Here is a 15,361-nt window from a genome sequence, read left to right as displayed (position 1 = left end):
TTATCCGAACACATTCCCCCCCCCCCCCCCCCCCCAAAGATTAAAAGTAGAAAAGAGTGCAAATATAAGTAGTATTAGTGCAGAACTCCGGATGGGTTTTTGTTGACAATTGTTGCTTCTCATTGACCTTCATTTGTTCTGATGAGGTGCTGCTGGCTCTCTGTGATTGGTGGGTTTTACATCAGCTATGTTTACATAATTATACCAGGATGTTTACATAATTATACCAGGACTTCACCTGAGGAAGGTCTGGGGACCAAGATGCTGTGATGTCATGAGTTTCAACTGTATTTTTCAAATTATAATTTTTTTTACTTCTGTATATATATACAGAGCTGAAACGGAGACTTTTGACACAGGAGAATCGGTAGATTGTTTGCTGCAATACGAAATATGCACTGAGCAATCAGAAAAAAGCACGCTGCATTTCCCACTGCACAAAAACAAACAACTCAACCTTACCCAACCCCTTTTGAACAGTGATCAGTGACCAAGTCAAAACACACACACACACACACACACACACACACACACACACACACACACACACACACACACACACACACACACACAGAGAGACACCCTGCAGACAGCTCTGCACTCTCCCAACTGATTTTCAAAGGCTCTGCATCCATTCTGTGTTTGCTCTGCGCTCGCTCCCTGACTGCTCTTTCATCATCCGCCCGCCATCTGAAAAGCATCTTAAATGATTATGTTTTAGCTTCTTTTTTTTTCTTCTTTTTTTGAATACTTAATCTCGCCTTCATTCACGCTCCATTAGGCTTGACGGGCACAAAGATGAATCATGAAAGCCTTTTTTTTTGGTTCCAGATTTGTGTCATTTTCATTGCGTAAGCTCCGCCGCTCTGCGCCTTGGCGGCGCTTGTCGGGGGACCTGATATGTAACGCAACATGGTTTCTGCTGTTGGAGCTGGCTTCTCTTGAGGTGGAGAGAGAGAGAGAGAGAGAGAGAGAGAGAGAGAGAGCGATTTGACTCGGGGGGGATTTTGCTCTTAAATCATCCAGTTTTTTTGTTTTTTTTGTTGTTTGTTGTTTTGAAAGTGCAATTAGAGCAATGTCTAAGTGTTCTCCTCCGCCTATTAATCCCCAACAATTAATGTGCGTGGTTCCACGAAACATATTGGCAACTTTCTTGAAGTGAGATTAATTTGGCAGGCAGGAAGCTGAGTGGGCCTTTGTGGAACTGGTTATCTTTCCTCAGCACATTGGTCTAAGCTCTCCGAGCCTGGTGGAATGACTAGTGCAGTGGGAGCATGAAGCAATGTAGGTTGTTTGGATGGTGTGAACATCGCACGTTTTTTTTTAGATCGCTTTTCTTGATTGTGTCGGAAGAAATGCGCTCTCCCAGTCAGCGCATCAACATGTAATTGATTCTCGATTGTCTCCCGTGTACCCATTTCTTGACCAGCCTAAGATCCTCTCCTTCTGTTTTCAGCTCTCTGTCCGGCCGCATTGTTGGAGGCGTCTGGTGGTTCTTCACCCTCATCATCATCTCATCCTATACTGCCAACTTGGCTGCCTTCCTGACGGTGGAGAGGATGGTGTCTCCTATAGAGAGTGCTGAGGATTTGGCCAAGCAGACGGAGATCGCCTATGGAACACTGGATGCCGGCTCCACCAAAGAATTCTTCAGTGTGAGAGACAAAGAATCGAACGTTCACTCAAACGATCGATCAGCGCTTTATGCAACATTCAACAGTATGCGTGCATCATTTCCTGTTGAATCCTGTTGAGAAGCTCCTCCTGTAGAGAGCTAACTAAAGAGTGTAAATGCATTAAATGCCTATTGATTCGAAATGCCAACCATGAATGACATCTAGAATTCATCTCAAGAAAATTGAACACAACAACTTTAACACGGCATCAAACCGAATAAAAACAGCTGATAAAGTATTCACACTGACGCCGTCTCTTTCTCCCTCTTCCCATCTCGATCGTTGACAATTCCGCCCGTCAGAGGTCGAAGATCGCCGTGTTCGAGAAGATGTGGTCCTACATGAAGTCGGCCGACCCGTCCGTGTTTGTCAAGACCACGGACGAGGGCGTGATGAGAGTCAGGAAGTCCAAGGGCAAGTATGCCTACCTGTTGGAGTCCACAATGAACGAGTACATAGAGCAGAGGAAGCCGTGCGATACTATGAAGGTGGGAGGAAACCTGGACTCTAAAGGTTATGGCATCGCCACGCCCAAGGGCTCCCCCCTCAGGTAAACTCCTGCCACTGCGGCGTAGCTGGATAAAAGCCTCCAAGCGCTTTTATTGGAGCTTGTGCATGAGCGTCATCTCTGCCGCCTTTTCATTTGTCCATCGAGCTCAATTCTTGCCCCGTGAATCATTTATTCATGCCTTTTTCTCTCTCATATTAATACAACATGTTTGTATTAGCATTCTCTTCTGCATACTTTCAATGCATTCTAATCGGACAGAATGCATTGGCATCCATTTCACAGTACTTGATTTAACTTTTCCTTTCTTTTGCACACTGTCACAAAGTAATGTACAACTTCATCATGCCCACGTGAGCCACTACAAACACTTTGTTTCGTGTTATACATACATACATATATATATATGTGTATATGTGTATATGTATGCAGACTTGTGAGCACGAGCAGAAGCGTAACGTAGTCCTCTTTAAGCAACACTTGTTTTTTCCCCTGCTGCTCTCTGATTACAATCTGAACCTTCTTCATGAGCGTTTGTGGTGGCTGGTTTCGCATCTGCTTTGAAACTTAAGCATCCTCTCAAACGCACAGAAACGCTCATAAAAAATACGCAAATGTACCTCTCGCCACCCAACAGGGCCCTTGAAAGCAGGATTACAGCTTAAAGGACCCACATCCCCGTATGGCTACTTTGCCACTTCCGCCAAAGGCTCACACCTTGAATGAATGTGAAGCGGCGTTGCCACGTTCAATGTCATAACCGATGTAATGAACGATAATTCATACTGGATGTGCTTTTCTGCCATCGACCAGCAGCTGTCTTTTCATATCGCATTAACACCCTTAATCAACTTCACATTCATCATTTTTCCTCGCGACTGCGGAGAGAGGGCAGGAACTGGTAGCGTCTGAACGCTTTTAATCCATCCCTAATAGGTCTCATTTGTTTTAATGAAAGGAGCCATATGGGGAGATTTCATTCAATCTCGCCGTGGAGTCGTTCGGGGTTCCACCTTGGTCGACAGCCAAAGGTCAGAAGACGCTGACAAGAAATGTCCCGTATGTCTTACTCAGAGGCTCCATTTATGTTTAGTACAAATGACATTTCCGACAGCGCGTAAGTGCTGTGTGACAAGACACCTGGCTGAAATGAATCAGCTCCCAAGTCATAGTCAGATTGGTCCAAGCCTGCAACAATACAGTAGCATTGGGATGCAGTGTTGAACTGCTGAGGATGGCCCCATTTCCTCTCTCTCTCTCTCTCTCTCTCTCTCTCTCTCTCTCTCTCTCTCTCTCTCTCTCTCTCTCTCTCTCTCTCTTTGTGATACGTATTAACAGAGTGATGTGTGTTATTCTCTGGCCATTCACAGATGTCTGACACTGAGTTTCATCAACAGATAACATTCGGGGCTGGAAGTGTTGGAGTAAAGACAGGGAATTTTGAGTGATTGAAGTAGAAATTGGAATATTTGCTCACATGGTTCCAGACATCAGTGAATTCAAAGAGTTGCGTTCAATCATACCTGCAATGCATTGTTAATGCATCACTTTGACAATCATCACTTTCTAATACATTTAACGTACGGAGTTCTTGCTGTGAGATTACTGCTGATGCCTACATATTCAGGCCATACAAACAGCACAGATCTTACTCTGTCCATGCAATATTTCCCCGCGGCTTAGAGACAAAAAAAAAGTGCAGAGAAAGCTCTGAAGAAAACAACATCATGTATTTTTTTTAGCTGACAGTAGCTAACTTGGAATGACACTGACAGCACAGTAAAAGCCACTTTCTGCACATTAAAAAGCTGTTATTGTGCTAAACAATAGAGAGTGACACCTCAACATATATACATATATATGTCCTAGTTGTCATATTGCAGTGCAGGCCGAATTGAAAGTAGCGCTTTGAGAAATAAATAGACTAAGATGACATAACTCTTCATTTTACAGGATGTACTGACGGCCTTCAAACTACACTCTGTGATCAGTCTGTGAAATGTTCTGCATATATTCTCCCCGCTTCATTTCCGACATGTACGACGTCCAGCCACCGCCATGCCTGCCTAACATACAGTACAGTAGGCTCCCCGACATCTGCTCACCTCGACCCGACCGACCAAACTAACCAATGACCTGCAGGTCACCATGTCCACACACTTTTTGACTTCTTTCTCTCTGCCCGCTCCCACTGGGTTGAGAAAGAAATCAGAGGTTTTACCAGCTCCCAAGGGATGCCTGTGTTCCCTTCAGCTGTGTTGTGCGCTCAGGTTTGGGGGGGGAAAGACTCTTCCGCGTCGGCTGGTGAGAAAGGCAGTATATGACCACAGTAAATGATCACTTTACGAAAGAATTGACACTGATTTGGGGGGGGGGGGGAGACAATCTGTTATCTTCGCTTCCTTTATGCAAATTGTGATTGCAGACTGTGCCTTTCTGTGACTCGTGGGTGGGGAGAGTCTTTGTCCACAGCCAGTCAGCTATAGGAAACACACACACAGTCACCAGAGAGAGAGAGAGAGAGAGAGCCAGCCTTGGGGAGATGCTTTGGATGAGCTGGTTCATATAGATCCGTGGTCAGGACTCTGTCACAGTTTCCTTTCTATTTTGTCTATTTGAGAAGTAGCCTTGTGGAATCCAACCTGACAGTTAAAACATTGAAAGCCTATGTCTGCATTTGTCTCCGCTGATACTTCTAAATGAATCAACACAGGCTTCTACTCACCATGACGCAGTTATGGGCTGAATATTGATAGGTTAGTTACCATAGCGATCTGTATGCTGGCGCCACTGAAAGGAGATTACCATCTGTAGACAGACTTCCACATCCAATGCATCTCCATTGCTAGTGTCAGCTCTGCCTCCTTCTGAGGCCCCTGCTTGGTAAAACCTGACTCTACTGCTGTGTGGGCGCTCGGCATTTCAGCCCCACTGCAGATACACATTTAACACGCCCATCTAAAACCAGCACTCCTGCTTCATATCAGCAGCCACACGCAGGAGTTTCTAATATTAAGACAATGTTTTCATAATCACCACCACCATGCGACCAATCTCTTTATATCTGTCCCATAGAGTGTTTCCTAATGGTTGTCGTTTTGACGTTATTTCCAAGAAACCCAGTAAACCTGGCAGTGTTAAAACTGAACGAGCAGGGCCTCTTGGACAAATTGAAAAACAAGTGGTGGTACGACAAGGGAGAGTGCGGCAGCGGGGGCGGGGACTCCAAGGTCAGAGCCAGTTTGATAAACCCTGCGGGTAACAACCCACCACCACTGGGCGTGGAGGGTTGTGGGAAATGGGGGGGGGGGGGGGTAACTGTCATACCCACGCCGCACTACCACTCCAGCAACACTTAATGCCTCTGCGGTGTGGCGCAGGGCAAAGCAACAGTGCCAAGGGGATGGGGGGGGGGGGGGATTATAGCCTATTTGGCAGGCGCTGGCTGAATTTGGAAAAACCGCAGAGGGGGGGGGGGAATTTGCATCATCCACCCTGCACAAACAAAATGAACGTGGATGATTTACAATTGATCAGTGTCTTAAAGCCGCTGCATCCCTGCTGCTCACTCATGCTTCAGGAGCCCCTGCAGGCTTTGGGATTTGTTCAATTTCAGTTGTTAACTTTGTCCAAGTGCACCTTACATTTTGACAAACCGTGTTGCAGAAGTGAGGGTAAGCAGTGTGCCGGTTACCCAGAGTGATATAGTAATACACATCTACTGCCGTTAGGGGAGCAAGCCAACTAAGATAGATGGAGTATTAATGCATATCACTTTGTTTCTAATGATGTTTACGCTGTATATGTATGTATGTGTGTGTGTGTGTGTGTGTGTGTGTGCGCGTGTGTGTGTGAAAAATGGTTTAAAGCGAGCTCAAGCATTAACGTGTGTATGTATTTGCTGCTCTGTGTCTCTGAATGAATAACATAAAATAACATGGTATAATATGTTATTTATGTTATTTCCTTATGGTTGGAAGAATCCCAGTAAACCTAGCGGTGTTGAAACTCAATGAGCAAGCCTTCTTAGACAAACTGAAAAACAAATGGTGGTACGATAAAGGGGAGTGTGGCAGCAAGGACTCCGGAAGAAAGGTCAGTCTCCAACCCAAAACCTGTCACCTCACAGCACCGCACAACCCTGCCCTGATCCTAGACCAGCTCCCAAGTCCAGCCCTCAGCCTCCATTACACTGAGCAGTACTCCCCATGTGGTTTTAGGAGCACCACTGTAGTGGCCCGAACATAAGACCCTTTTCGCAACACGTCTTTTTAGGATAGAAGGATTTTAAAGATGAAAATGTAGGCAGACACAGCATGTTTAGTATTTCAAATGTATTGCACATTAAAGTAAAGATCTACAGTCAAGTTTTTCAGTCAAGTTACTGAGGTAGCAATATACACTTTCAGATGAATTTGTTCATTCTTTGAAAATGATGGAAAATGAATGCTTCAATCCACTGAAACTAATAATCAAATCACTTTGGCCGCGGCTTTTGAATTGCTTACTTTCTACTGCTGCTGCTGTTAGCAACTCCTACTGCAGAGAATGAATGCTATGAATCATCAGTTAGCACTTCTTTATTCCCGCCCTCGCCATCAAATCTATTTCTGCTGTCACATTAACATGAGACAGCAGTAAACTTTTATAGGTTAAGAGAGCCTGTGTACCTTTTAGCTAAACAGCAGCCACTGTGACCGGTGCCAATTACCATTGTGAATGCTGGAGCATATAGTCTAACAGTAGCAATAGAGCAGTTTGCAAATCCCTCCCAAGGAGACAGAACTAGAAAAAGGAACACGAGGCAGCCAGATGATGATATTAGGCCATTGGACTTTGCTGAACCCCCCTCAAACACGTTGAGCCGCAACCTCTGCATCCTGGCTCTTATAATAATCCTGACCCCAAACGCTCTCACCGTAGAGTGTGTGCGTGTGTGGATGCAAACCCTGTCAGTCTGCTATAGATCGACCCCCAGTCACACCAACCGAAAAGCTTTTTCTCTTTAGCGCAGGTATCTCTGTATGCGTTTGTCAGCTGGCCTTCTGATCCTGTTGCTACAGCACGAGGAGTGTCAAACCATGTGTCATGATGGGCTGAGTGTCCGGGGGAACGCTGCGCTTTTAACTGAGCTGCAGACTCAAAGCAAGGAGGTCCACTTAAAGAGAGATCTACTAGATCTCAGTCAGGAACATCTGATGTCAATATTGACGTGTTGAGGAACATAACTTGACTTTAAAGGGAATCAATTGACAGTCTGGGAAATATGCTGATTTGCTTTCATGCAGAACGTTTGAAGATGCCGTACGCTAACTATGTAGCTAGAGCCAGCACCTACGGGTGACAGTGCCCTCCATCTCCTCCTCTAACTCTCAACAAGGAGCGAATAAGCTGCTCTTTTAATATTTGGGCCCCGCTTACAACCTGAGTATGTGGTGCTTGTTATTTGCAGCAATTTTCTCATCTGCTTGAAAATCTCCCAAGCTCCCTAAAACAATTCCAACTTTACTGCTCCAAACAGTTATTAGCTGTGTGGAGGGTTACGACACTTCATTAGTGGCTTTTTTCCATTGGTTGGTTTTAATGGGTTTTGACACACACACACACACACACACACACACACGGAGAGCTTATATATTCCAAAACATTTAGGATTTGGCCTCTAGGACCAACACGAGGAAGCTTTGTGAATAAAGCTCCAGGGGATAAATGTAAATTCAGCCAATGAGACGGAAATGGTTTTAGAAATCACCTGGTCTTGACCGTGTTTGATGCAAAAACCTGCAAACTTCTCAGTCCTCCATAGCACATAGTTTGACACACGGTCCATGTAATAAAAACCAAATTTACAATTAAATAATGGTACTAAATGACAGGGTGTATCTCAATACTCTTTGGCCAAAATGTAGACGAAATGTATACAAATACAAATTTTCCCTTGGGGTTAAAGACAATTTATTAAAATGAAAAGACGAAACAAAAGCCTGAATGCAGCGGTAAAGTAGAGACATAATAAAGGGTAAACCATCCTTACAGAACAATGGCTTGCCACGCGCTATTAATCTCCTCAAGTGACACAAAGGTATCCCCCAAACAGATTCACATGAAACAGCATCCTCATTAGCCGCCGATTGTGCCACGAGAGCCCTTCACGTTGTCTGATTTAAGTCTCAATGATCCCATTTAATTACACACTATGAATAGGCATACATGTAAGTAAGTGTGATTGAGACAGAGAATAACGACCGATGATGTGGAGCAATGTCAAACTAAAAGACTTCTTTGTGCTGTTGCTGCATGAAGGCATGTGTTGTGGGGTGTTAACATACTTTACCTGTACCGCTCCCTTCACACAATGTGATTTAGAGGAAACAGCCATATGTACGGGTTGACTTCAGAGGTTAATATATTGGCTTTGGTTGTAATGTTTAGAAGTGTATAATTAAGTCATAGAGAGTCTAGTATCTTTTTTCCACTATCTCGGGCCTGTCTCACAAAGCGAGTCAGTCAGGCTTTTACATATTCCTCAATGATATGGCTGACATTTGAATATGCTAAGTAGCCTGGAACAGGGAAATAAATTGGTTTCTCTTATGAAGAAAAATAAAAAATAAAACCAGACCATGGAACTATTTTATTAATGTTGCTTGAGTTGACGTGGAGAGTAACGCTGCAGGAGTATGATTTGTTAAAAGTGACTGAAATGTAGCTTGAATAAATCACTCGGAGCTCATTTTCAGTGTGACATTCTTCCTCTCTTTTTTTGTTTTTTTTAATTAAAAAGGCTGATCGCCGCTCATTGAGAATACTTTACTCATTGAGTATTATTTATATGACAGTGTCATCACGAAGTCGCCTCATATTCTCTGTTCCTGCAATGATAAAACCAAACTTTATTAACCAAAGAAAGAACAGATTAACCAAAGAATTCCAATGCAAAATGATCTGCAGCAGTAGATTTAATGATAAGCTTTTCAAACGACTTGCTGTACTGACTGTATTTTTAAAAGCCCTGTTTTATAGCCAGAGACTACACTATACATCTTAAATATATATCTGATGCAACAAATGATCTTAGGAGCAAAGAAGCAGTCATTGTGACGTTGCGTTTTTATAGAGTTCCTCTGTGCTCTCTCTCTCTCTCTCGTTTTTAACGTGACTGCAGTATTTTGTCCCTCCTTGGATCCTGTAGGGATGTTGCTAGCCCCGACTCCAGCTATTGTTGTCAAAACTGAAAAGCCAGAGTTGCATCCAAAGTTATCCAGCTAACATATTAAATCCTACTTTGTGAGACAGGCCTCAAAATTTTTTATTGTTGATGTTTAATGTTTGTGTGGCGTTATGTGTGTGTGTGTGTGTGTGTGTGTCTTGTCCTCTGGTCTTTTACATGTGTTCTTTACTTATTTTTTGTGTGCCTAATTAGTCAGGGTCATCTGTAGAATGTGTGTGTGTGTGTGTGTTTGTATTTGAGTCCTTCGACTCGTTTTCCTGTTTGTGAACCTAAAGTGTGTCTACATGTGTGCGAATCAGTGTGTCTGTCTTCAGTTGTCGGTCCTACGTGTTAGAAGCTGTAGAGTATGTCTGGCCTCCTCTATCCCTCCTCACTGCTCGGCTCTTACCCCCCCCCCCCCCCCCCTTTCCAGGACAAGACGAGCGCTCTGAGCCTCAGCAATGTGGCGGGAGTCTTCTACATCCTGATCGGCGGCCTGGGCCTGGCCATGCTGGTGGCGCTGGTGGAGTTCTGCTACAAGTCCAGGACCGAGTCGCGCCGAATGAAGGTGTCCACCGCGCGAGCCGCTGCCGCCTCAGCCGCTCAGGCCTTTCACTGCTCAGCCTTAGACAGTGGTGCTAGCGCCCCCTACACAGAGCTGCAGAGCTACGGCCTGTACGCCAACAACACTGTTAAGATATAAGGGCAGAGCACAGCCACGGGGTAGGAAAACGCTGCGATTCAAACCATGATGATGATGATGATGATGATGATGATGATGATGACATCCGCCTCCTCACCCTCCCGCCCATCTAACCGTGATCACAGTAGGGCCTTTCACGGCTTCCACCGCAGTGCAAACGCTGTCCTGTGCCTCTCTCTCCCTCTGCAGCTCCCTCACTCAGTCTTCACGTCACTGATCTCCTGCAGTGTTGTTGAATCACTTGATTCTAAAATTGCCCTCATGACTGTTTCTTCACCATCCAAAGTTGACATTTTTTCATGCTAGTAGCTGATATGGCAACGAGACTAACGAGTCGTTTTTCTTGCGTTGGCAACGCAGGGTTGTATAAAGCATCTTTAGTGTTTACCTTTAGATGGCAGCCCTTTACACTGTATTATATTGACTATGTGTTGGTGTAAATCATTTGTATCAGTCACTTTTAATGGTAGATAATGTAAAATCTAAACTCAGTCGTTAAATACACATTTCACTTTTTTTTAAATTTCAGTTTACAAAGATGCTCCCTGTCGTTAAATCCCGTTACTACACTCATTAAGCACACTTCCACAAATGAAGGCATTCCACTTTGCAGCACAGGTATGAAGGCAATTTGAATTACAGTGGTCCATCTATCTACCTCTGTCCCTCTGAGCAGATCTCTCCCCTGCTCCCCTCTCCTCTTTTTTGCTGACTGTCTCGCAAACGCAGGGCCCATTGTGGTGAACATCCTTTATCTGTGTACCATAAGGCAGGCCTCGTGTGTTCCATCTCTGCTTTACCCTCGAAACAGTTTGAACTGTTGTGTTGTGCACATATCTGTAGTAAGGACCTGTTGCTTGTAACACTCCCTCCTCCGACAGCAGCGGCATCGTAGCTGTTAGTCATCGGCTTTCGTGGATCAATTTGCAACAAACAACCTTTGATTCAATCTTCAACATCAAAGCCTCTCGCTGATGCACCCGTTGTGTAAAACAGCAAAAAATAGAAGAAGGAAAAAAAGCGAAGCAGGGCCAAGACGAGGAGGGATCTTCGACGTTGAATCTCTTGTGTTTTAATCAGCCCACGAAGTGGCACCTGATCAGTACGCTGAGGAGATCGGCGAGCAGCCTATTAGTGCAGCGGGGCCTTTATGCCGTGTGACTTGAAAGAAACAACAACGCCGTTCCAATTAGAGGCCTCGGTCTAATTCCAATCCCCAATCCCCACGCAGCACTCGCCGGTCGCTCCACATCTCTCTCACGCTTTGCCCAATTTAATCAGCTATAGAATCGGGGACGCGGGCAGACACCAGAGAGGCACATACACACATCATTACGTCGCCTTTTTTCGAGCCCAGTGGCTTTTATTGCGCTAGGACTTGAGAATGGAGCTATTAAACCAATGAGTGGAGCTCCCTTCTTACTGCCCACACTTCACTCCGCTCCTGTTACAAAGTAGAACATTGATGCACATCGGGCCAGCGCCTTGGTTTACCACCCGCGAATATCACTCAGGCCGAGATAAAGAGGGTGAAAACGAGCAGCCTTTGACTCCTAACAGCTCATTCTGCTCCCGGTGTTCTTGGTGTGCCAGCACCACATTCAGATAGTGACACAAACAGCTGCTTATGCGCATATAGTCGTGTAATAAAGAAAGAGAAACTGCATAACTTATCTTTACTCTCCTACAGTGGAGCTGAAAGACCTTTTTCAAGCACATGATTCTTTGCGCCGCGAACTGTTTCTCCGCTCTGATGAGGACATAATGCATGCATGTGTGCAAGGCTAAGACCTGGTGCGTAGACTAATTGTAACCCCTTTGTTTGTTTCTGACAGCAATCCATCAACGACGCCATGCGCTGCTCCACCCTGACCAGGATGAGTGGCAACGGGAGCGGCGGAGAGAACGGGCGAATCCTCGCCCACGACTTCCCCAAGACCGTTCAAACGCTGCCCTGCATGAGCCACACCGCCAGCATGGGACTGGGTGCCTCCGGCATGTGATCGTCACGTGACTGTGCTGGCGGCGGGGAATATGCAGGGTGGGGCAGAAGAAGAGCACAAGACTCTTAATGACCTCACAAATCATGGCCGTCTGGTTTGACCCATCCACCCCGACCGGCTGTCAACGCGCCCGACTTGAACAAGACTCAACCTACTGCCAAAATGCACTCTCGAACCGCTCCGTACAAACGAACGGACAAAGACTCGCGACGTTTTTTTTTATACGTGGATGTTTGAAAAAAAGAGATATAGGGAGGGAAAAAAAAGAAAAAAAGAAGTGTGCTGCAATAAAGAAGCCGTCAACGGGGAGTGTTTTTGAATTTTTTTTACGGTGTTCATTTGTGTGACAAAAGAAAAAAAAGAGAACTTTATTCTTCAGTGTGACGCCTGCGCTGTGCCCTTTCGAGGGAGCTGTTGACGTTCGTCTGCGTGTGCAATACCTTCACCTCCACCGCTGACCCTGTCCTACCGAGAGATGCTTCCTGATGGCTGATCATCTTTGCACAGATGTGGCGGAGGAGGACAAACACTTGTGACTGCTGCGATGATGCCATATTGTTTTTGGGACACTCCCCGCTCTCGTTCACTCACATTTACACGGCATTTTGGAAGGACCAATTGCTCTGTGTGGCACAGCCCGTTTTTTTTTTTATGATGAAGTATTATGATTCACACTGTAACAGTCAAAAGTAGTTTGATTTGAAAGGTCAGCGCCTGTTTAAATCAGCGGTTGACCGGGCTACAAAAAAAAACATGCATCGCTGCTACACCTCATTTAACACATCATGCCTCGTTTTCTGCGCCCTATGACCATTCTCACAAATGCACACAGATACACTTCTTGCTACTGGGTCATGTGTTTGACCAACAGGTTGACTATTTAATGATCAGAAAAACAGTCAGAGGGCGGATTGAGAAATGAGAAATGATATCGAATCGAGAAAAACACACTGACGTATTATTCTGTGGCTACGTACTGAGTGACCATACACTGTATTCTACTGTTGTGACATTCATAGCATATCCATTGATATACTGGGGGGTCTATTTGCAGCGCACGTTGAAGAAGAAAGATTAGCAAATTCAGATATAATCTGGAGGAAACATTGCTCAAACTATTGCTGGGTGTGTAGCTGCATGTCCCGCCCCTTCCTGTGCTGTATTTTTCAGCTGCATTCCGTTTTAATGAAATGGGCAGTGCAACTATTCACTCCCCATTTAGTGAGCTCCCCTGCAAGATCGTGCGTGGCCTGAAAAAGTAAAGTTGGCCTCCTCATGGCGATTGGAACACTTGCCGTGACTGACGGATCCACAGTTAACGTTACCTGTGTTTATTGGAAGTCACGGTTACTGCTCGGCTGTGGAGCTCTCCCTTTTGGATCAGGTCAAGTAAACAGGTATCAGAGTGGCGGGTCCTGAACGGCAGCGGTGGACAAAGGGCAGACAGCCTGGGTTTGACGTGCAGGCCTTAAAAGAAAAGTCCCACCTGAAAACATTTCAATACTCGCAACACAACATGACTATTGGTGATGTACTTTGCATTTCTTTCGTGTTTTTTAAATTTTATTCCCATGGGTGACTGACCATTGACAGCAGAAAACAGACCTCAGGTCATGTTGTGATTTAGAATGAAAGGACAGGAAAAGAACAAGGCTGACATGATTTTATATCTATATATATATATATAAATATATATTTCCCATATTATCGGAGACTTCCAATGGAACAACAATACGTTGGTTGTCGTCCTAATGAATATATCATGTTTTTGTGTGGATTTAATACTTTATCTCCCAACCCTGTCTGTGACACTCACCCTAAGCCCATTGATTCCTGGAGAAGACGTACAGAATTATTTAAAAACAGTTCATCATGATGTCAAAGAGAACCAGTCACAGTTTTGCACTGTGCATCACAGTAAAGGGTACATCCTATGTCTTCTTCCAACACGAGCATCTTTGCCTCTCACCTCTCACGTTCCCTCTCTCCGCCTCCACAAATACTCCACTGCAGAGACAGTTCCGCCGCTTGATCGCCCGTGTGAACAGAAATCATGTCGGGTATTGAAAAGCACCAGCTTAAGTCCAAGCAGATGAAGCAGGTTGAGGGGAAGAAATTACCAATTGCGGCAATTCATCACAGCAGAAGTCCTGAAATGCACTGAACATCATCATCATCATCATCACACTAAGAGTCCAACAGTGTCCAAAGGTGTGATTTTATTTTCAGGTGACTTGAAGGTTGTTGCTTGAAATGGGATTTCCAGTGTTTACTGAAATCATACATATCTGCACCTATTGTGTATATAAAAAGGCTTTTCTCTTCCCGTAGTGAAAATATTTGTTCCGCTCCCCCACCATGCCTCAGTGTACCTGAATTAGTTGCCTACCGCGTGAGTACTTTTCCTTTCTTCCCTCATCTCTGCGTCTTCTTTTGCTGATGTTGTATTAATTAGAACAAGGCACAGCACTCTTCAGCGAAGGCTTTACCTTCAGACAGATGTTTTATATGCCATAACAGATTTGTAAAAAAAAAGAAAAGAAGAAGACAAAAAAAGACACTCAATGTTTGTATTATAAAGGAGAGTTGGGGTGCCGGGAAAGTGTTACACTTTGAAGAGTGTAAAAAATAAAACACTCACACACTGATGTTGAATAATCTGTAGATGCTAATGTTGTTTAAAGAGTTTATTTCATTTTAATTTCGTTTTGCAATTTCAAAAAGGATTTCCTGTTGTTTTTTAAGTGCTTGAGATTTAACACCATTTGAGTATTTCTTTGTGGTTTTCCTTTTTCACAGTATTTTACGACTGGAATCGAATCAACAGTTTGTTTGCCGGAAACATCATTATTGTTGTTTTTTTGTAGACTATGGAAAGGGTGTTACTGAGTTTCAAAATTAAAACGATGGTCAATTTTAAAAAAAAGTAAATGAATACAACTATTAGGATTCAGTCTTTTGAGAAACAATCTTTTTTTTCTAACCAAAGTGTCCTGGAAGGAAGTCATCATGCTTTTGTAACAGAATAAAGATATAAACTATTTATTTCTCCGGTTTTATTTCCACAGGAGTCACATATGCAGTGCAGTGATCCAAAAGTAATCTGTCTGAGTTATGTTACCAGGAAGTCTCGTTGAGATCACACATCTTTTTTTAAACCTGGCCAAGATAGCATGCCGTACAAAAATACCTTGTAACATTTACAACACGGAATACAAACAATCACAATGAAACAGAAGAACAGCTGTTTAACACAGTTGC

The 15,361-nt window shown here is 44.2% G+C and overlaps 1 protein-coding gene across 1 annotated transcript in view; it reads left to right on the top strand.

Annotated features, from left to right (window-relative positions):
* The window catches only part of gria1a (glutamate receptor, ionotropic, AMPA 1a), a 49,532-nt gene extending 34,389 nt beyond the window's left edge, over positions 1-15,143 (top strand). Inside the window, exons 10-14 of the mRNA XM_079268338.1 lie at positions 1,457-1,655; positions 1,979-2,226; positions 5,300-5,414; positions 9,828-9,962; positions 11,933-15,143. Coding sequence (XP_079124464.1) covers positions 1,457-1,655; positions 1,979-2,226; positions 5,300-5,414; positions 9,828-9,962; positions 11,933-12,100 — 865 coding nt within the window. The 3' untranslated portion in view covers positions 12,101-15,143. The remainder of the gene's footprint in view (positions 1-1,456; positions 1,656-1,978; positions 2,227-5,299; positions 5,415-9,827; positions 9,963-11,932) is intronic.
* Positions 15,144-15,361: the final 218 nt, after the last annotated feature.

This window comes from Melanostigma gelatinosum (assembly GCF_949748355.1).
Source record: "Melanostigma gelatinosum genome assembly, chromosome: 5".
Lineage (NCBI taxonomy): Eukaryota > Metazoa > Chordata > Actinopteri > Perciformes > Zoarcidae > Melanostigma > Melanostigma gelatinosum.
Note: the sequence above shows the minus strand (reverse complement) of the source record. Positions and strands in the feature narration are given on the sequence as shown.